Source organism: Callospermophilus lateralis, chromosome 12 (genome assembly GCF_048772815.1).
Source record: "Callospermophilus lateralis isolate mCalLat2 chromosome 12, mCalLat2.hap1, whole genome shotgun sequence".
Taxonomy (NCBI): domain Eukaryota; kingdom Metazoa; phylum Chordata; class Mammalia; order Rodentia; family Sciuridae; genus Callospermophilus; species Callospermophilus lateralis.
Window position 1 is genome coordinate 61434374 of NC_135316.1, and position 23872 is coordinate 61458245.

General features: G+C 31.5%; 1 protein-coding gene across 1 annotated transcript in view; it reads right to left on the reverse strand.

Moving 5' to 3' along the window:
- Positions 1 to 23872, reverse strand: part of Pcdh17 (protocadherin 17) — a 91843-nt gene that overhangs the window by 49631 nt on the left and 18340 nt on the right. The window contains exons 2-3 of the mRNA XM_076872519.2: positions 7303 to 7361; positions 6997 to 7169 (exon numbers count right to left, since the gene is read on the reverse strand). Coding sequence (XP_076728634.1) covers positions 6997 to 7169; positions 7303 to 7361 — 232 coding nt within the window. The remainder of the gene's footprint in view (positions 1 to 6996; positions 7170 to 7302; positions 7362 to 23872) is intronic.

Here is a 23872-nt window from a genome sequence, read left to right on the forward strand (position 1 = left end):
CCATTACTATTGAAGCATGCTATCAAAGTAAAATAACACACAATTTCTGGGGGAAGTTTTAGACTTGTTAAATTGACAAAATTATTTTCTTAAAGTTCTTAATAAATGGTTGAGTATTATACCAAATATTTGTAATTTATAAACACACTTAAAATCCTCTGGGTTGTGTTGAGATATTTGAGAGGTACAATAATTTTAAGGAAGGAGAGGGTGTTCTTTAGGACTCTGAGAAATAATGTCCCAACATTCCTTATTAGAATGTTTAGCAAAATTTACTGATATGCATATTAAAGAAATTTCCCATATTACATCTACTCTGTAGTAAATAATTCAACACTTATTCAGTGGCTTTACAATGAGCATAAAGTTTGATGATGATAATATCTCTATTTTTAATGATACCAGCAGCTGGAATCTAGAAGCAGATTTTTACCCATGAAAAAAAGAGATGTCACTGAAACTCTTAAAGTCAAGTGAACTGGAGGATAGTTGTGAAGTTTAATAAGAAAATAAACTGATCCTGCTTTCAGTTTGGGAATGCATTTTTCCAGTAAATTGTATGGCCAAGTGAATTCTGAAAGTCCTGAAAGACAGCACAGGAATGTGAAAATATTGATACTGAAGTATTGTTAGGTAAATCTAGTCTAATAAAAATGTACTGTGTTTGAAATAATAGGAATTCATGGCAAATTACACAATTTCTCAAATGTCACTTACATGAATTATAAAGTATCAATGTCTTCAAACATTTGTAACTTATTTTTCTTACAATAAATATTTAATAATTTACTCTAATTCTCTATATATGACAATAATTTTTCATTTCTTTCATAAGACCAATTTATTATTCATAAATTTATGGGAGCATTTCTTTAAATTTTTTTTTCTGAGATTGGCCAATGATTGCTAAGAGGATGGATGTAGTCATCACTTCATTTTTCTTGCTCATATGGAGTTGCTTTTGCAGCTGCCTATTCTGGGGAGGTCTGGGAAAAAGGAAGACTTGATAGGAAGGGTCCAAACTGCATGAATCATAATGAGGAAATGCAATGCAGAGCAGAAAACTTGAGAACATAGAAGTATTATCCCGACTATAATTCTAGGTTAGTTCTAGAGAAAATTGCAAAGAATGTCAAGAGTGTGCTCAGCCCGAGTCTGGCTCAGTTTCTTCTCCCCTAATCTGCATGTGCGATTCTGGACTCACCCAGTGCACAAGAGCCTAACTCCTATTCTCTAACTTCCCTACTGCAGTTTTCTTCAGCAGCTCTTTTAGGTGAAGCTCTTTTAGGCTGTGGAAATCTTCTTAATCTGTTTTCTTTCCATACACAAGTAGAAATACATTGAAATCATAGTCATTGCACACTGAATTATGGAGAGAGATTTGAAGAAATGAAGCTTAGAACCTCTAAAGATCTCTGGAATCACGTTAACAAATATTTTTTTGTCACTTATGGAGAACACAAGCAAAATTTAAATACTGACTTAGAGGAAAAACAAACATACTACCACAAAAAGATCAACTGGCTTCAATTCTGTAGCTTTCTGTAAGGCACTATAAGAAAACAGGAAATTAAAAACACAATTTAGCTTTAAAATTGGAATTAATTATAGCAAACGAGGGTTATTTGGTATTTTGTTCTCAACTTTTCATGCAATTTTCAAAAGTTGGGTTTTAATCAAGGATTGTACTGCGAAATATTTTTGACCCAAAGTGCAATTTAAGCAGTTAGAAGTTCTAACAGTGGAAAAAAATATGGAAGCCACAGAATGGGATATAAAAAATGAAAATTGTAAGGCACTTAAATAAATGGAAAATGATAAATAATTTGAATGGAATAATACCTAAAAAGCACAAAATATTTTGGAATTCAATCACAGGGGAAGGAACTGACAGGAAACTACTAGAGGCCTTAAACTTGGTAATGTTCCCTTGGCCAACTCTTGCACAGGTTGTCAATAAAATTACAATATATGGTTCTATTTCACTAGCTTCTGTCATTAATGATTTGGTTTCGGTCATTTATAAAGATAACAGAAGGACTGATCATCCCTGGAAACATGAGAACTTTTACTTGGTCACCAATAAGATCAGAAAATTACTGGTAAGCAATTATTAAGATGCACATTTATTATTTAGGAATCAATGGAGATTACTGGATTTTAGGTAATGTTTATTAAATCTTTTGGAATGAAAAAGTTACTGCTAACATTTAAATCATTCATCAGGCATCTAGTGGTAGAATTCAAAGGTACAGTACTGAGTGTAGAAGTCAAAGTGTGAATAATATTCTGAGACATAAAAGGCAAGTTGAGTTCTATTCTTTATAAATAAATATATTATATATTATAAAATAATTATTTGGATATGGCTGTCATGGTTTCTCATCTGTAAAGGAAGCTGTTCTTTTTATGTGTGCGCTGAATTCAGTGTGGCATTGCCTGTCATGATGTTTTTCATGATATTATTTATATTATATTATATAAATAAATATAAATAATAAAACTCTTGAGTTCTATTCTTTATAAATCTGTATATGGCTCTTCTTTACAAAAATAGCATTATGTGTATTTTTATGAATTCTTGGTGTCAGATTTTCTTATTCTATAATACAAAATCATTAAAATATCAGCAAGTGGCCTTGCGCTGTGGTACATGCCTGTAATCCCAGCAGCTTAGGAGGCTGAGGCAGGAGGATCTTGAGTTCAAAGCCAGCCTCAACAAAAGTGAGGTGCTGAGCAACTCAGTGAGACCCTGTTTCTAAATAAAATACAAAATAGGGCTGGGGATGTAATCCAGTGGTAGACTATCCCTGATTTCAATCCTTGCCTGGTACTCCTCCCCACAAAAAGAGCAAGTGCTGCTTTGATCAATTTTGTATGACATTCTTGATAGAACAATGGAATATTTGGCATAAATATATATTTGCCTTTCTTTTCAAATAATGTGATATTCAAGTTCCAAAATCTTTGAATTGTGTATCTATCTTCTATCTATCATCTATCTATCCACCTACTTACCCCCCATTCACCTACCTACCTATAATATTTGATAAAGGATGCACAGAATGTGGAAAAAACAGGACACCTGAATGCAAATAGAAAAAAACTAAGTACATCACTTTTTTTTTATTCTACTTAAAAACCCTAAATAACCTTTTTCTATTAGAGGGTTTATTAACATAGAATCCTTAAAGCTACCGTCTGCTATAGCATAGCATATAACACCTTCAGTGAGCTGCTGAATCCTTTCCAATATTTTTGCTAAAATAATAGGTAAGACATACCAGGGCTGTGTATCTGGAATTATTAAGCTGATGATAGCAAAAATACACAATTATGAGAAACAAAACAAATACAAAAATATAACTCAAAGAGAAGAAAAAAAGTAACATTTGAGCTAATAAAACAAAAATCTCAAGAGATCTAAGTCATTTCCAGAGGAAAACTATAATTAGCAAAAATAGTCCCATTGATAATATAAAAATTATTTTTGAAACTTATTTGAATTGTGATAGAGTGATAAACAGGTTTCTTTTTAATTAACTCTTTGTTTCTATTTTATAGGAGACAATTTCCTTTTGTTTTCTAGGACATTTTTTAAAGTACTAAAAATTAGGATCTAGCATTTGAAATGTACATGAAATAATTATTTGGATATGGCTGTCATGGTCTCTCATCTGTAAAGGAAGCTGTTCTTTTTATGTGTGCACTGAATTCAGTGTGGCATTGCCTGTCACTATGTTTTTCAAATAAACTAACAGAATGTATGAACCAAGAAAATAGCTGCATGATTCTTCAACATTTTACATTTATTTCTGAGTAAACAGCTTATTATGCAAATAGCATAAATCACTGGCTAAAAGAGTAGGTTCAAAAGGCATGTGTTTTATTGCTGCTTTTCTTTTTCTTTTTTTTCTAAATTTCTTTACTACTTATAACTGCAGAACATTTTTAAAAGTGCTTAAATCTATTAAGTGTGAGAGTAATAATACTTACCTATCTGTAAATGCTGTGAATGTTAAATGGATCAGGTTTAAATACTGAACAAAATACAGTAAGTAGCCAGTTTTTCAGTCAATGCGTTTGAGCTATTTTGATTTTGTCCCCCTTGGTTAACATATATGAACTCAGCTTTTAACTTAACTCTTTTATGTTTTCTTGATATATTGTCATAGCAATGAATTAAAATGGCATTAGAGAAAATTCTCCCATTTGGAGACAAAATTATAGAAAAAGACATAAGTTTTGTCTATATTTAGGCCTAGGATTAAACTTCAACCTGCTATTCAAATTAGTAAATTTGAAACAAGCTTTACTTTCTTTAGGTAAGAAAAAAACAAAACTTTTTCGATATTCCAGGTTAAATAAGCGAATGTTGCAATGAAATTTGCATGTTTATGACAAGTACTAAGAACTCAGTAAATTCTAGTCTCCTCTGAATCTACATAGGTAGACAGAAAAACAGATACATATATAGATAAAACACAGATGAAGATGATGGAATGAGATAAAGTAATGGACAAATGAAAAGGAAATAGGGAGATGTATGACAGAGACAGATGAAAGATTAGAGACAAAAGCAGAGAGAGAGATCTCTCCTTTCTATCAGTTACATACGGTTACTTGAAAGCAAGATTTAAGTAAAATTTATTTTTGACATTCTTTAAAAGTTCCAATCCTTCCTAACATGTTCAGGCACTTGATAAATATCTAGTAAATGATGAATAAATTAAATCTATGAATCAGTCAAGGAAATATTATTATAGGTAGCTTTAAAAGTAATATTTTGAAATGGAGGTCAGTTTTTCTTTCCTATGTAATTGATATATCACCTAAACCCAATTTCTATGTGCATAATAATTTACCTATATTTATTAATATTTATTTTAGTAATAAAATTAATAAATTATCAATATTTAATATTAATAATTACTATTAATAAATATTCATATTTATTAATAGGGACATGTGGAAATTATTTGCTTTACAGAATTTCTATTGGCATTCTCATTCTTATACTACCAATTATTTCAATGTGTAATATTAATTAGAATATATTTTGGACTTTTACAAGAATGATAGCTAGTTTTCCAAGAATTAATTTTTACATAAAAATTGATAAAGTACATTTGTAGTATGACTTATATTTTCAGAAATAATTAGACTTTCTCTTTTTTATAGGGGAAAATATCTCAAATACACTCCCATTAAATATGTTAGTTAGTAAAAGCAAATCAGAGTTAATATGAACAGCAAATTTTTTGTTCTGTTTCTTTTATTTATATAATTCCTTATAAAGATATAACAGTACATGCAAACTCTTCACTTACTTTGTGCAGCTTTGTGACTAGTAACTATAAATCACTTTACATATCATACACATAGTTGGGTCTATCTCATGCTGTGCATTCAGACATCAAGATCCAACAATCCAGCATTTAAAATGTATTTAAAAAATCTTTATATATTATAATATTACAGAGCTACAACCCATTATGACAATATAAGTCACTTTAAATAGACATCCAAATTTATAGAAACTGTGAAAATCAGATATTTATTCATATTGCTTCTGTTAAACATAATTTTTAAAATAGTATTACATTGTTATGTAGAAAGCTTTTGTAATAAAAATCAGGAAAACATCATTAATCTAACACTATTTAGCAAACAAGGCTTTTGTGAAGTAAACCTTCAAGTAAATACAGCAAAATTTTATTCAATGAAGATAAAAATATAAGCATTTATTTCTGTTTTGAATATATAAAAGTATTACATATAAACTTTTTAATATATTATATTATGTATGTTTGTATTGAAATTTATGCATAAAGTTAAAAATTAATAAGACTGTATCTACTCATGTTTGAATATAGAATACACTCTAGACAAAAGTTTGCTTTTTATGAATCATCAAACAATAAATAATTTAGAAGCTATGCATGCATGGTTTAAATGTAGCTTCTTTCTCCAAAAAGCATCAAATAATAAATACTACGAGTACTTAATAGTATACCTACTTATCTAACAAATGTATTTGAAATAATAGAATCTGATTGATACAGCTCTTTTCTTTCCTTCTTCTTTGTGTATGTGTGTGTGTGTGTGTGTGTGTGTGTGTGTGTTGCTGCAGATTGAACTCAGGGCCTTGTGCATGCAAGGCAAGCACTCTATCACCTGAGTTATATCCCCAGCCCCAGCTCTTTTCATTTTTTACTCTAGAATATAAAACAACCTATGTATAAGCTGTAAGTCTTACACAGAAATGTCTTAATTCTCTTTGAATGAATCATTGACAAGTATTTTATTGTGTTTAAAACAATAAAAATATAAACAATAAATAACACTAAGTGAACAAATTAAAGATGGACTTTTAGAAAATATGTATTTAACAAGTCATGTTTCTTTATTATCTCAATGTAGGCCAGCTCATGTATATTTGACATCAGTGAAGACTTATAAATGTAAAATGAAAGAATCCAAACTCTGGGTTAGCTACTATTTGACTCTTGAAACACTAAAAGGAAGCGAAACTCTGAACTAAAAATAAATCAACAGTGGTAAGAGATTCAAAATTTTGATTTGAGTTTTCATTTCAACTAAAATTAGCAAATTTACTGATTTTAATATTGTAAATTTGTTTACTAGAATGTACATATCTAATTAATATACCCCATATTTTCCTTGTTAACAAAACCCCAAATAGGAAAGATTAGGAAGTATCTATGAAATAAGAATGATATACTTAACTTTGGTCAAGTTCTCATATTAAGAAGATTACCCAGGGCCCTCCTTTTTCAGGTGTGACTGTGATATTGAATATTTTCTTTTTATCTGGATTTTATTAAAAATCATTTAATCATAAGAGTTGCTGCTTTTTTGATCTATTATCAATGGTCTATTCCATCCTGATAATTTGAAACTCTAGGTCTAACAATAGGTTTATAATGATTGCTTAAGCTTTACACTTTGTAAGCATTGGAAGACTTCACTCACCTTGTTCAAGTGGTTGGCTTTTAGTTGAAGTAGTTTTCATCTTGAGTGCCTCCCTAACAGACATGTCACAGCAGGAGCCTTTGTTAGTGTCTTGGTCACTGTCAGCCTGATCACTGTCCCCGTGCCCACTGTCTCTCAGGCTGGCTCTTTCTGGGTCCTTAAACGTGGAGCTACTGAAATACATATAAAGAAAAAGAAGAGAAAGTGTTGTCTCTACTAGTTTAAATCTGAAGTGTAGTCTCTAGCAAAGCAATTTTGACACGAATGCAAATGGGGAAGCCGAGAAAGTTATTTAATAGGCCTTACCTTTGAACAAACTGCTGCCTGCTGCCCATGTAATTGGGCTCTGCGGGAAAATTGTCTGTCTGTGAAAAAGAAGGAAAAAAATACGTATAGTTGTACACTGGACAAATCTCCTGCAGAGCAACAAGATTTCCTAGTGGAAAAATGATTAATAATTTAAAAATTCCCTTAATCTTCAGATTTGTACATTTTAATTAAATTGGAAATTGCTGACATGTAATTATGTACTCAGAACAATTAAATGATTCCGGTCCACAAATTACCTGTTAAAGTAAACAAAGAGCCTGTCATAACTGGCATTCTCTGTTAGTACCAGGATGGATGACACTGTCTATGTTGGTTCTTTGCTTAGATATTAAGATTGAATATTTGTGGGAGGAGTGGGAAAATGACCTAATTTCTCCATATTAAAAGTGTGAATTATTTAATCAACTCATTTTTAAACATAATTACATCATCTGCTGGGATTCTCTGACCTTCTTGATGTAATATCATTTAAAGTCATCCACTCCTCTATTAAAAAATACAGGACCTTTCCTTCAAATTTTGCCGGAAACAGACACAAGCACTTCACATATGGTTGATCTCATCTCTAATTCATTCTCGGCTACATCCCAACTATGGAAATTATATTAAGCAATCCAGTGAAAATGAGTGTCACTTTCTGCTTCTTAAAAACAAAGTAAAAAAAAAAAAAAAAACCCACGTTATTTGAAACATCGAGAGTGAAGACACTGAGAAACCAGGCTTGTTTTTGTGGTTGTTTCTACTGCTTCCAAACTGATGTGGAGGTCTGCCAAAAAGAACTGAATTCTCCTTGTATCATGGAACAGAGTCTTTTGGGAGAAAGAGACTGGATCTTTCATAGATCTCCCTATACTGTACATTCATACACGTTACTTCTTCTTGCAGCTGACACAGTGACAAAGCTTCTCCTGTTTTCTGCATCACTTCATATCACACCATTATGCCCTGAAGCAGCTATGGTTCATAGAAGACCATCTAGCATGCAAGGATCAATGACACGGACCACACAATTCATGAAGCAGAGGGTCCAAGGTAAGGATTAATGCAATGCAACATGTGTTTTCCTTATAAATAAGTCTAACTTAAAATATAACTATGTTTTTTTTTTTCTTTCAATATAAAATTTAACTCATTTGGCTCTGTGAACTATTACCAGGGGGAAAAAATTAAGAAAAATTACTTGAACTATTATGTAAAATTCACTATAGTCTAGAAGTTTGCTGGTAGGACTATGCCCACAATTTTTTTTTATTTACACTTTTTTTTTTCTTCTTCTTCTACTTTCTTTTAAGGCCAAATGACCTTTATCAAGCTACTTCAATGATGAAGGAAAAAGTTGGATTTATTTCTCATTCCTAACCATCTTTAATTAGTGTTTGTAGCAGACATTTTTCATTAACATGTGAACTAGTTTCTGGATTCACTAAAGCATCTTAATTTTTTGTTTCTATATTGACAAGCTCTTAACTTTTAATGATAACTTGGTTGTCTAGTAAAATTAATAGTGCTAATCTATGCAGGCGGCAAAAAATGTTTGCTAAAGAATTTTGCCAATTTTCTGAATTGTAATTTATTTAGAAATTCTACATATTTAATCTAGTTTAGCTTTTTGTGTGTGGCAGGGGTCGGTTCCAAGGGTTGAACTCAGGGGCACTCATCCACTGAGCCACATTCCAGCCCTTTTTTGTACTTATTTATAGACGGGGTCTGAGTTTCTTAGCACCTCGATTTTGCTGGGACTGGCTTTAAACTCGAGATCTTCCTGTCTCACCCTCCTGAGCTGCTAGGATGAGCCATTGCACCAGGCTTAGTTTATCTTTTGAATTGGTCAAAAACATGTATACAATCCACCATTGCTGACCTTACTGTTAAGAAGACAAATTCCTGGATAGTAAGGAGAAAGTAGAATTTTAGGTGGGTGTGTAGTGTGTGCCTGAAATTCCAGCCGCTCACAAGACTGAAACAGGAGGACTGCAAATTCATACCAGCCTCAGTGACTTGGAGAATTCCTAAACAACTTAGCAAGACCCTGTCTCAAATTTAAAAAATAAAATCAGGGCTGAGGATGTGGCTCAATGGTTAAGGACCCCTGGGTTCAACCCCTGCACTAGTGCCTCTGAGTTCAATCCCTGGACCCCCCACCCCTCTAAAAGCTAAATTAGCATTAAGTATGTAGAATTTCTAAAAAACTACAGTTCCAAAAATTGGCAAAATTCTTTAGCAAACATTTTTGCTGCCTGTATACAAAAAAAAAAAAAAAAAAAAAAAAAAAAAAAAAAACAATGTGAATTGGAAACTCTAGTTAGGAAATAATACAAGCATTCTTACAGATAGTCTTGAGATTTTAATGGTGTCAATTAGGTGAAGTCCAGTAGGATGAGAATCCATATTCAGTTGGACCCTGGGGAAACTTTCCTCTCATTCTAACAGAGATATTTCTAAAAATGTTCTCAAAAAAGATATATGAAAGAGGAGGAAGCAATGTGGAGGGAGGAAAAAAGAAATCTAGAAAAATCTAAGCTGGTTTATGATCATGGAAGTACAGTTTTAAAAATTTACAAACTGATCAGTACTAGAGTATCTGAAGTTTAATAATAATGGCTGCACTTATCCATTAAAGTACACAGGAATGTGAGAGAATGTGCAAGTGTGTGTATAATTAGCATAATGAAATAGCCATTTGGCCCTTAACAAACATACAACCAATTCACTACAAAAACCACACTGGTTTAATATAGAGAGTAACATTTTCATTACCTAGGCTCCAAGGGTGTCTGAAAACTCATTTAAAATAATCTGAATATAAAATAACAGCATTTGCATAGAAAAATGAAAGAGGGAAAAAGCTATATGTATCACAGCATCATTTAATTTAGAAATAGAAGCACTTTCAGATATTTTACAACAGTGTACTCTAAAAATTCAGTGCTAACTTGTATATTTATAATTCTTAAATTTTAAATCTTAGAAGAAAATAAAATATGAAATGAGACACTTGTAACTCTTTAGGTCTCAACTGAGTATTTTAATATGCATATTTATAAATCTTGAAAACTTTATGCTAGTTTATAATAATTAATCACTACAATGTTTTCTCCTCAAACTCAGCTTGGACACAGTGATGTTTAAATCTTATTTCAAGAACATAATATTTCTCAAAAAACTGGTGGGTAGATACAAAAATGTTCTCAAGTATAAATTTTTTTAAAACTTAGATTTGATAACCTATTCAATCAATGAGACAAAAGTTATTATTATTATTTTTTAAATCATTGTTTGCTTGTAACCATGTTATAAAGTAACATAAAATTGAATATGCCCTCTGGCTTTATTGTTGTTGCTTTGTTTCTTAAAGACAATAAAAATTTAGAGATTCTTTCCTTTGTGTACAAAACAAATTTAAGCAAGCAATCAAAAACTTAACTGAATAAGTTCTGCAGGAATTGATGTGACTATTTTCCTTTACCCATTTCTCTACTACTACTTGGCCAATTGTACATTTATAAGTGATATTTAAATTTTTATCAGCAGTAATCAATAATAAACTATTCCTAAACTATGACATTCTCTAAATTTGTTCATTCCAGTAACATTCTTAAACACAAATCATAATTTCAAAAACAAACTCTCTGAGAAAGGTTAAAAAAAATGCATTGTAGCAAGGCCTTAAGAAACTTAGCAAGACCCTGTCTCAAAATAAAAAATAAAAAAGGGATGGGGATGAGGCTCAGTGGTCAAGTGACCAAGGGGTCATTCCTGGTGCAAAAACAAAACAAAACAACATAACAACAACAACAACAACAATGACAACAACAACAAAAAAGGTGTATTTTAAAAACTGTACCATGTTCACTGAAATTGAGAAAACTAATTATGAAAGTATATTAATTTCATATGGACACTTTGATATGCCTTAAGAAATTGATCTGAGAAAAGATGGTAGAAGGATTGAAAAGATTTTTACTATTAAATTATTAAACATAGTAATTTTAAAAAATATATCAAGCCTTTGACAAAATTCACCATCTATTAATAAGACAATTTTCACCAAATAAGAAATAAAAGAAAATTTTCCAATTATACAAAGGGCATCTACAAAAAATGTACAACTAATATCATACTTAATGGCAAAAGATTAAACACTTTCACCCAGGCCAGGAGGTCCAGTCTCACCACTCCTATTTATCCCCTACCAAATAAAATAAGGCAAGAAAATAAATGAAGTTCTTACAAATTAGAAAGGAAGAACAAAATCTTCATAGGTAGTGTAGCTATTTACAAATAATGTTATCATTTAGGTGAAAAGTAGTAGGAGTCAAAACAAAACTTGCTAGATCTAATAAATGAATTAAGCAAGAATGATAACATTTAAGACCATCACATAATGGAGAGGGGCATCGGATGAGTGGAGGAACTTTGGATGAGGCAAAGGGGAGGGTAGAGGGGACATGGGGGTAGGAAAGATGGTGGAATGAGACGGACATCATTACCCTAGGAATATGTACGATTGCACAAATGTTGTGAACCTACTTTGGATACAACCAGAAAAGTCAAAATTGTGCTCCATTTGTGTATAATGAATCAAAGAACATTCTGCTGTTATGTATAACTGATTTAAAAAATTAAATAAATTTTAAAAATGCAAAAGAAAATCAATTATATTTCTAAATTCTAGAATGGACTGTGGGAAACCAAAATTTCAAGCAATACATTTATAATAGCTCTCCCAAATCAAATACTTAGTAAAGAAACTTATATTAAAAAAAAACTTGAATGCAAATGAATTATAATAGTCCAAACAATATTGAGAAAGAAGTATCCAGATGAAGAAATCACATCACTCTATTTTGAGACTTACAATTGAAGCAAAACAATTAAGTCAGTCTGGTATTGCCTAAAGAATGGAAACACGGATCAATAGAACAGAGGAAACTATACAGAAGTCGACCCACACAAATGTGGCCAATTGATTTTTAACAAAGGTGCAAAAGCAATTCAATAGATAATCCAGTGAAAATGAATCATGACCTATGCTTTACACTTTACACTTTACACACACACACACACACACACACACACACAAACATGAACCAGAGATCTAAATATAAAGCATATAAAGAATTCTCAAAACTAAATGGTAAGAAACAAAAGTCTTGAACTGACACTTTACCACCTGGAATATATCCATGGCCCCTGAAAAAATGTTTATAATAATTAGCTATTAGAGAAATGTAAATTATAATTTAAATGTACTATTACTAAATATCTATGAGATTTGATAAAAATTTTAAAATTAATAATATTGAGGACTGACAAGAATGTGGAACAATTGGAATTCTCAAGAAGTTAGGTGGGAATTCAAAATGATGCAGGTATTGTGGAAAAAATTGGGGCACTTTCTTAAGAAACCAAAGATAAATATATCATATGACTCAGCAATTCTGCTTCTAGAAATTTATCTTATAAAATTAAAATTATTCCCCCCACAAAAAACTTGTACATAAAATTATTCCCCCCACAAAAAACTTGTACCATGTACAACCATGTACAACATGTACAGGAATTTTCTTTGCTAAAAACTGGAGTCATCCCAGATATCATTCAACAGGTGAATAAACAGACATAAATATGTAAAATAAAATACTATTTAGCAATGAAAAAATAAACTATTCATGCAACAACAGAATGAAACTCAAAGTTATATTGTGTGAACAAAGTCAGCCCCTCCCCCCCAAAAATGCATACTATATGGTTACATATATATGACTTCACAAAAAACAAAAAAGGTGAGGAAAATTGTGAGAGCATAAGGAAACTTTTTAGAGTGATACAACTCTTTAGTATCCTGCTTGTTTCATGGAATGACACACATATAAAAATCCATAGAACTAGGGGCTGGGGTTGTAGCTCAGTGGTAGAGCACTTGCCTAGAATGTGTGAGGCACTGGGTTTGATTATCAGCACTACATATATATAAATAAAAATAAAGGTCCATCAACAACTAAAAAAAATCTATAAAACTATATATCCTCAAAAAGATTCATTCTACTGTATGCTAATTTAAAAATTAAATGATACCTAAAATACATGTAATATGATAATTTGCATCTTATATATACTGAGAATTTTCTACTTTATATAAAAAATAGATTTTCTTATTTTTATTTCTGTAATTTTCATTATTAATACTTGCTAAAACATTTTTAACATTTATTATGTGCCTAGAACCATGTTTAGCATTGTAGTATATTCTGAAAAATTCATTTCCAATCTGGTCTTATACATAGGATAAATATGAGATATTATCACATGTTCACCAAATATAAGAAGAATTCCCCAATGTGCACCACATATTGTATGGAATACACATTATATATTTTATGAAATGGGGAGAGGTAAAAAATGTACCCTAAACATTATTAAGAATAATGCTAACTCTTGAGCTCAAATGTCAAGCTATATATGTATAATGCATTATTTAGGGTTTCTTTTAAGGGGAGATGTAGCAGGGATTGAATTCAGGGGCATTAGACTACTGAGACACATCTTATCCTTATTTTGTCTTTTATTTAGGAACAGAGTCTTACTGAATTGCTTAGTGCCTCACATTTCGAGATCTTCCTGTCTTGGCCTCCTGAGCCTCTGGGATTATAGGCATGCACCACTGTGCTCAGCTTGTTTAGGTATTTGACAAGAAGGCTCATCTAGAATCAATTCCAAAGTGAAATGAAGGGAAGGGAGAGAGAAAGGGAATAGGAAAGATATTAGAATGAATCAGACATTACTTTCCTATATGCATATATGAATACATGACCAGTGTTAAGTGCACACCATGTACAACCAGAAGAATGGGAAGTTATACTTCATATATGAGTGATATATCAAAATACAATGCACTGTCATGTAAAACTAATAAGAACAACAACAACAAAATCAATGGAAGGTGAGGGAGGTCAGGAGGGGAAAAAGGGAGGTAAAAGTAGAACTCGTGAGCTCAAATAAATTTCCAGGCATGTATGAATTTTTCAGAATGAGCCCAACTATTACATATAAACATGAAGCTCTAAAAAAATAAGCAAGCAAACAAAAAATAATATAAAAATAAAATAACATAGTTTCTTAAACATTTTCAATAAAGAGTGTTTCTGAACTTGTTCTTTGTCCCTTGAAATGACATCAGGTAAACTTCTAAAACCTATGTGGGAAGTTCATCTTCATTTGAAAATAATACAAATTGATTTGGAAGATATAGATCTATTTAATACCACCAGCAAAAACAAGCAAATACTTTATAAAATAGTCACCTTAAATATAAATAATTTAACCCAAGTTTTATTTCTTTTAAAGATTATTTTTTCTTATATGCAGCTCCCCATTTAGTCAGCCATAAAATAACCATTTTAAGTAAAGATTTTGAATTGCATTTATTGCAAAGCAGTAGCTAGCTTCCCTTTTAAAACAAACAGCTGGATCATGGAGGACTGGGATCAATCTTCAGAAAGCATAAGCTTTTAAATGTAGAAAATACCCTGTAAGACTGACCCAGCATTTGGGAGTAATATCATGGCATACCTTTGTAAAATATCAAAGGACCTGGAATGTAAAATGACCAGCATCTATGAGGTACTATGTATGCAAATTACTATCAAAATAATTTACATAATTGCTGGTAAAATTGGGATAATATTATCCAACATGTGGGGTTGTATATTTTATATGAGATAATGTATAAAAATTTCTCAGTTAAATAATGCAATTTCCATTAGAACTTTTTAATTTTTTAAATCCTATGTGCAGCACAATAATGATCATGAAATAATAATAACCAGATGAAACTGTGGGAAATTTAAAAATGATTCTTGGATTTCTATAAAATGAAATACCTGTGGGATGAAAAGCATAAAATAAAGACCTCATCATTTTGAATCTCATTTTTAATGAAGTCTAAGAAAAATTATCTAGTCTTCAAGCATGTCCCTGCAAAAGGAAGAGAGAAGAAGAATATGAGCGTTTGGAAGCTGCATTGTGTGGTTAGTTTTTCACTCCCATACACATATTTAAGTAAATGTTGCTAGAATTCAAAGTATGATTAGTGTAATCACACCATGAAAATTAAATGTATAAAAAATAACCTTGAAGGCTGGGGTTGTGGCTCAGTGGCAGAGTTTGCCTGGCATGTGTGAGGCACTGGATCAAGAAATTAAAAAAAAAAAAAAAGGTCCATTGACAACTAAAAAAATAAAATAAAATAAAACACCTTGATTCTTAATTATTCAGGATTATTTTACTTAATTCTTTACAGAGTCCTGCGACAATCAGAAAACTTTCTATGAAGGAAACAATTCTGACACACAAAGTGTTCTGGCATTTCCAGAATGATGGTCACAGGGACATAGGAGGGAATGGACTGGAAACTCCTATTCCAGATGTCATGTGCCTTTCTCTGCTTCTCTACCAGGGAGGAGGCCTGAAGGACTGAGATCACTCTTCAGCTCAGCAGGTAAAGTCACTTCACAGACAAATGTTTAGCTCAGAACATAGGTTATACAAAAACACAGTATTCAACAATATAAATTTTTTAATATCTGAATCCCATTAGAGATGATATGGACCAGGAAAATTTAACCCATACTTGGGAAGAAAAAAAAATTTGCTAAGATAGAGATGATAGAATTTAATAAAGAACTTAAAAACATTTGAAATGTTAAAAATATGCTTAGGAATGTAAAAGCAAGACACAGAGAGTAAATGCCTCCTTAAATACTTCCCTTGCCTCATCTAAATTTCAAACCTGAAGAAGAGAAATAAAGATATTAAAAAGATTCAATGGGAATTTATGAAAATGAAAACTGCTGTAAGTTAAAAAATATACTGTTAGATTGGACTCTGAAGAAGTAAATATACAACCAGGTTCTAGAAACATTTGCCTTAATAATTATATATAAGATTGCATTTGTGTTTATCTGTATACGATTTTATATTTTTGTGTCAACATTGTTCTTAAAAATTTGTGATAAACTAGGGAGTGAATGCATGTCTATTCAATAAAAAGTGACTCTCCCACTGGTTGCAATATAAAAATGAAGGTGGTTTTAATTGTAGATATATTGATCTGGAGGAAAACTTCTTAAGGAAAAAATGAAAGTAAACCTTTTACTCTTTGAAGTCATCATTAAGAAATCACCTTACCTCACAAACTAATTTCAGGTTGATGTGTAATAAAACAGATTTGTCTAAAAGTAAATGACTCTAGATACAGGATTAAATCAAACTTGAATGTTCAGGGTTAAGGAATGGGGAGTGTAATTTTGAAAAATCCCTTTGAACTGGAGACATAAGGTTGATTACATACATCGATGCCATTGGGTTGAAAACAACACAAGTTGAACTTTTCCCTTAATTCAAAAGCACTGCTTTTCACACTGATAACAAGCATTCCTTTTGCAGCAGACTAAACTCAAGGGAGTGTTAAGAGGCAAATAACTCATTTTAAGCCTTTTCATACAGACATTGCTTCTGATAGCTTTGCCTTCAACAGAATATATGGTGTGGTTCTTTCTACATCGCTGAAGTAGGCAAGAGCATTTTAAGCCACTACTTATAAAGTTATCTGACAGCACCTATGGCTTTGGAATTTTTAAAGTGCATGAAGTATGGCAATAACTGTATTTATCAGTGGTTTTCAAAATAATACATTTTATACAAGTATAGTGTAGTCGACATTTGTGTTGTGTTACTAAAGTCATAATAAAAACATGGAATGGTCTCACCACATTGAGCAAAAAAAATGGTATTCTTTTAAATTAAAAATGGGAACATCCTGCAAACAAAAAATTACTTACTGCTCAATGAATATGACTTAGATTGGTAAGGTGATCTTAAAATTTCTAGTAACTGTTGTTAACTCTTGTAAATGTCATTGATAACTTTAAAAACTGTGTGCTGAAATGTAATTACGTAATTTACAAATACTGAGGAATCATCTTTGGCAAGAGCAAATAAAATTGAGATAATCAAAATTTAAGTGTCATTTGTTGACAGAACACAATGCTGAATACTACTCATCCCTACTGTGTATTGAATTCTAGGAGGCCCCAATTTGCCACTGAACGCCAGAGGTGCTTTCTGTTGGCATCTGTAAAGTGTCATATGCCTTTAGGAAAGAAATCAAAGCACACTAAAATACTGTTCTTTCTAACATCCTCAGTTCCCCCATCAGTGCAGTCTGCCTATCCATGTCAGCCCCATACAACACCCTGTCTTCCCTTTTTATTCCAGTTGCAATAGAGAAGAAGATCAGAATTCTTTTCTGCTTTTTTTTTTTTTTTTTTTTTTTGCCATTTCTTAGCCAGACTTTTCGTCTCTGGAGACTGTGCTCTGCTTTCTTCCTCCCATGCTCTTTCCATCTCTATTAAGAATGCTGAAGGATTTTCCTACTGGAAGGAATATCTAAAACTGGATTCTCTACAATTGGGACTCCAAGACTGGAAACTCAAAAATTACACGTGGCCTATAAAAATTCATTACAATTCTGAAATTGCTTCCTCTAGTGGTCTCAACATAGAGAGAAGGGAAGGAAATAAATTAGTGGCATTATTTTACTTATCATCACAATGAATGATGAGTCTTCTGGTAGAAACATTTCCTTAAAATGTTATTGTATTAGTTTTAAGGAACTTGCTAATAAGTAAAAGGAAAATTTTAAAATTTTTGAGTTATTTACTCAGACCAATTTTTAGACTGATTCATTTAGCAATCAATTATGGATAGGATTTGAAACTATACTAGACTGAATCAAAATGTGCTTCTGATGCTACCATTGTAAACCTTCAGCCCTGGGAGTTTTGGAGTACTGACTTTCATTAGGATTGCAAAACAATATTACTAATGTTTATTATTCACTCTTTCAACTGCCAAAGGGGTGACACAGTGGTTATTGTTCACATTCTGTTTGAAACAGAGAAACTACAGCTAAGTGATCTTCATAGAGTTACCTGCCATAATCTCAGTTCATTATAAAATAATGATAATTTCCAGAGACTTTCAGCACCAGTCAGTTGTGGTACTGCCTAAGAAAATGAAGAAAAATTATGAGCCATCCCTGCATTTTTGAAAATGAGTTAATGAGAAATTAATGTAACTCGCCTTAAAAGTACTTTTTAAAATTACTGTTACATACTAAGCAAAATTGGTACTATTATCATCCCTAATAAAGTCTTTAAAGGATTTATACTTTCGTCTTTCTATATATTCATATTAGATTATCTTAATATGTTGAACAGCATATACAATTCTAGTATTATATGTTTTCTTTGAATAATAACATAAAAGATAATAATGGCAGTTTATTTTCAAATATTCTAAAGCATGCAGTATGATTAACCATATGATTACTTACCATCATTATACTTATATAAGTTGTCAAAATAGGCACTTTTAAACACTTACCTTATAAATGCAAAAGAAATTTAAGATATTATCTTTAGTCAATCATTATGTAAAATTCCAAAGCAAAATTTAAAAAAATTAAGTAAACCAAATGTGTAAGAGAGCATATTTCTGTTATATATTTCATTAGTTTATTTTTTCACAAAGAAATTGACAACTTCAGAAATACAATGATTTTGGTAAACATAATTCACCAGTCTTGTGCCTCAAAATATTAAGTCATCAATCGAAAGATACAGTCAATTATTATTTTTCCTTCTAACTCTTGATTGGAATAGAGAATTTTTAATTCTTTATAAATCAACAAACCAATCAATCAGCTAATCAACTAAAATGCGTTTTAATAACTAATAAATGCTATGGGACATTTTGAAGCCTTTAAACTTTTATATAGGCTTCAAAGATAACATACTTACTTAAAAAAATTTCTAGGTTTACCTGATTAATGGCTTTGAATTTCTAGTTTCCAAACAAAAAAACAAGATGAGAAAACAATTATGGAAATTTAAATTTAGGGCATAATAAATAAGTAATAATGGTACATACCCTCAGAAATTACAAAGGAAAAGATATTTCCAATTCTGAGGAAAATGTTAATTATTAATCAAATTAGTATTAGGTTACTAGAATATTTATCATTTCCTCTCTGAAATATAAGAGTAAGTATCATATTTAAAATGTATGATTCATTGGAAATGGTCTTTTTTTAGGTAGGCATTTATACCTGAAATTAAAATAAAGCAAAGTGTCTCCACTAAGGTTAATATTTTTAATTAAACATTAGCACAAAATGAAATAAAATATCTCTAATCTTTATCGGAGTGTCACATAATATCTAATTCATGGATCTACAGCTTTTACTTTGTTTTAAGGCTTTAATTCCAAGAAGCCTTCTCTAGTGAAAGAAGAAATGTTACTTCATGACATTCATTTCATGAAACAATAGGCCAACATTCTTCATATCTAGTTTTAAAATTATAGACTATCATTTTGATTTTGTTAAAAAATTTTTACAACTGACATAGTACAAATTTTTGCATACATTAAAGAAAATTTTAAAAAACTAAGAAATATTGTCAATGGTCAAATGCCTTACAGAGTATTTGGCTGGTGGTCCATTATCTGTTTTTGAAAATGAAATTCTATCAGAATTCAGTCATGCCCACTCATTCACATGTCCTCTATGCCTGCCTTCAAGGATCTAATAAGTATTTGGAACACACACTATGACAGCCCACAAACCCTCAAATATTTGCCATCTGGTCCTTATCAAAAAGAGTTGTTGACTCTTGGTTTAGAAAGACTAAAACTCTGTTCTTAACCATATAATTAAATGTTTTACTCTCTTGCCTCCTGAAGATAAAAGATTATAAAAGAATTTTGGAAATGCAGTATGCTTAATTAGGTCATAGCTTAGGAAAAAAAAAAAAAACTAGTCATTTTCTTTCTTTGTAGGATCTGGACTCCCTTCTGAGTCTACAGTTTCAAAAGCATCTGATTGAAACACTATTCATATTTTTTTAAGTGGATCTCAGTGTTTAGTGATTTGGAGCATGTTTATATTAAATTCCAAACTATTTAAAACTTAGAAACCATACCACCTACGGGAACCCCTAAAAAAAAAATGCACTTAGACGCATGAAGTTTCCTGAAGTATATTACAAATTCCTCTGGAATATACTTAGGATAAGAGTAAAGACCCATTTTTTTTTTTCCCCAGAAACATCTTAAGTCCTTGTTTACTTCCAAAATCTCACACTCACTTCTACTCAGGACATGTTCTTTAGATTCAGTGCTCCCACACCTATTTGGTATTACAACACATTGTATTCTTTCCTTTCAACCTCACCTAGCAGGCACTGTAATTATCATTATTATTTTAATGGAAGGGGTAACTGAGACCTGTGGATTTTCATGAAAAGCCATCTGGAGGTGCCAAGATAAGTAATATAAATAAACAAACTTTTGGTTGTTGTTGTTGTTGGTATGGGGGGATTGAACTCAGGGATACTCAACCATTGAGCCACATCCCCAGCCCTATTTTGTATTTTATTTAGAGACAGGGCATTACCGAATTGCTTAGCACCTTGCTTTTGCTGAGGCTGGTTTGAACTAGTGATCCTCCTGGATTTATCATGCTCAATGATCCCTACAGAGTTTTGATTGCCAGGTCACACCCCCTGGAATGGCTGTGTTCTTATAACTATTACTCTTTGAATCAAACACAAAGAAAAGCAATGAAATCTATTGGACAATTTCAATTAGAATTAAAGAAGCAAAGTCAGTATTAAGATTAAATCTGAGCATCCTCCGTGACTTCTGCAGTCTACAACATGTAAAAATATTTCTACTATAAAGGTTCAATCTAGAGAACCTCTTAAAATGATGGCTAGGTCCCCAGTCTGAAACCCTGAAGTACTGTGTTATACAGTAGGTTCTGGCAGAGTTTTGTTGTTATGGTTTTTTTTGTTTGTTTTTTTTTTTTTTTTTTAGTACTGGGAATTGAACCCAGTTGTGCTTTACCACTGAGCTATATCCCCAGTCCTTTTTTTTTTTTCCCCCAAACAAGTTCTCACTAAGGTGTTGCTGAGGGTCACACTTGCTGAGGCTACCCAGAACTTACAATCATCCTGCCTCAGGCTCCTGAGTTGCTAGGATTAGAGGTGTGTGACAACCTGGTTGGCAAGTTTTTGACTTTCAACATGTGGAATCTTTAAAGAATTCTCCTCCAAATGTAACAGTGTAGGTACAAAGTTTCAGTACTTCAGAGAAGCAATTATTATGCTATATAATGTTCTTTTGCTCTATATACTCCTTTAATATGATAAATGCACGCTAATCATGAGATTTCAAGTGGTGTGGCAGCAAGAACCCTCAACTCTTGAATCAGATCATATTAGCTCCTAGCTGTCTATGTACATGTAAAAAACTTATATACTTTAATTTCCTTATGAGAAAAGATGTATGACTGAATACAGAACCAATCTTAAGTATCTATATTGCTAAAATTCATTGTTTTACAACAATTTTTTGGACATATATCTTTTCATTTGATACCTAGTGTTAGTTTGTCTTCCTACAAGATGTCTCTGCTTAAAAAGCACAGTTTTTAATTAATCTTGATGAAGAATTCCCCCCTCCCCCAGAGGGGTTTTGCTATGCTGCCCCGGTTGGCCTAGAATTTGTGATTATCCTGCCTCAACCTCCTAAGAACCTGGGATTACAGTCATGTGTTACACCTGAGTTAGTTTAAGAAGCTTAAGATATCTAGATACCAATTTTTGTAAGATACTCCACCAAAAATTGGTTATCTTTTTAAATTGTCTATTTAAAATCAAAAGAGACAAAACCTGGTTTAGAGAGTGCAAGTGGTAATTTTCAATAACATTAATTAGTATTCTGGTAAAATTACTTCCTAATCATTGTTCTAAAATAAAATTCTGTTCTTTAACAACTACTAATTTTTTTTTACATATTTTTTAGTTGTAAATGGATTTTTCATTTTATTTATTTATTTACATGTGGTGAGCATAAAACTCAGGGTCTCACACATGCCAGCAAGTGCTCTACCACTGAGTCACAACTACAGCCCCAACAACTACTAATTTAGGCCAACTGAAATATCATTTACAAAGAAGATATCTACCTATCAGTATTCTAAAGTTTAAGTGCTTCAAAATAGTTTATGATATTTGTTCCTAACAATCATAATAGTGATATGTATTATTATTTAGTCAATACTTAGTATTAAACATATTCCTGGGGTTGGAGATATAGCTCAGTTGATAGAGTGCTTGCCTTGCATGCACAATCCACATTACCATCAAAAAACAAAACAAAACAAAAAGAAACAACCATATGCCTTATATGAAAATCATATTTCACTTTTAATTCCTACAACAACCAGATGAGTACCAAGTGTTATCATATGTGATAAGAAAACAGAAAAAAAAAAAAAAATGGTGAAACAACTTGCCCTGGACTAAAGAGCTTATCTCTTTTTCAACCAGGAATCTTGGGAATAGAATTTCAGTGTAAACTATCTACATAGTCTAAGTAACTTAAAGGAATCATATTCTTTGATTGGTCCAGAATTCCACCATTTTAAGATAATGTGAAATTACATTATTGACATAGAAATACATATATGACTCTTTATATATTTTTAGTAAAATGTAGCTTACTATATTTAGAAAAATGCAACTTCTTGTGAAAAAACCTAATATTATGGGCACCTATGCTCATATATGAAGTAGAAGTATATACTTGTTCATGTTCTTTTTTCCAAATCCTTTGCAATTAGACATGTAAGCCCTCTTTCCTATTATAGAGTGATATTTTGAGTACCTGTTCAGCATTAATAACTATCTCTGCAAGAACTGATAAAATATCTCAATAATGAATATATTAATACCCTCACAGTGAAAAATTAATATTTATATTAAATACAGTAAATAAAAAATATCAATAGTCAGACATAAGTCCTCTGAACTTTGTATTTGGGGAGAAGAAATTGTAGATTAACAAAACAAAAGGTTAACAGTATCTATATTTGAGTAGTCAATTATAGGGAATTAAACTTGATAAATTCAACTTTCTGAATTTTCAGTCCACAATGATGTAATAAACTCTTACTATACCCCAGACATTGTTTTAGGTATAGATTTTTAAGTACAACTTTTCCAGTAAGTAAAAGTTCTTATTAAAATTATGGAAGAGATACATACAAAATTTGCAAAAAAAAAAAAAAAAAAAAACTCAGACACAAAACTGGAAAACAATTTACAAAAACACAGATTTTTTATCAGTGTTTTGTGGTAGTTTCCCCACACCCCCAAGAGTAAAATCTGTGTTTACAAGGGGAAACTAGAAAAAAAAAAAAAAAAAAAACTTGTTAAAACAATCAAGAAGGAAAGGAGTATCTGGTTCTGCAGTCAAATGTAGGCGATTTATCCCTGGAGGCTGACTACATACTCCCAGTTCAATGATAAAGTAGTTGAATCCAAATACATCAGACGAACAGTGTCTGAGTCTCAGTGGCATAGCTTCATTTCTAGAATATCTGAAACAGTATAAAAATCGTGGGTCCAAAAATCTT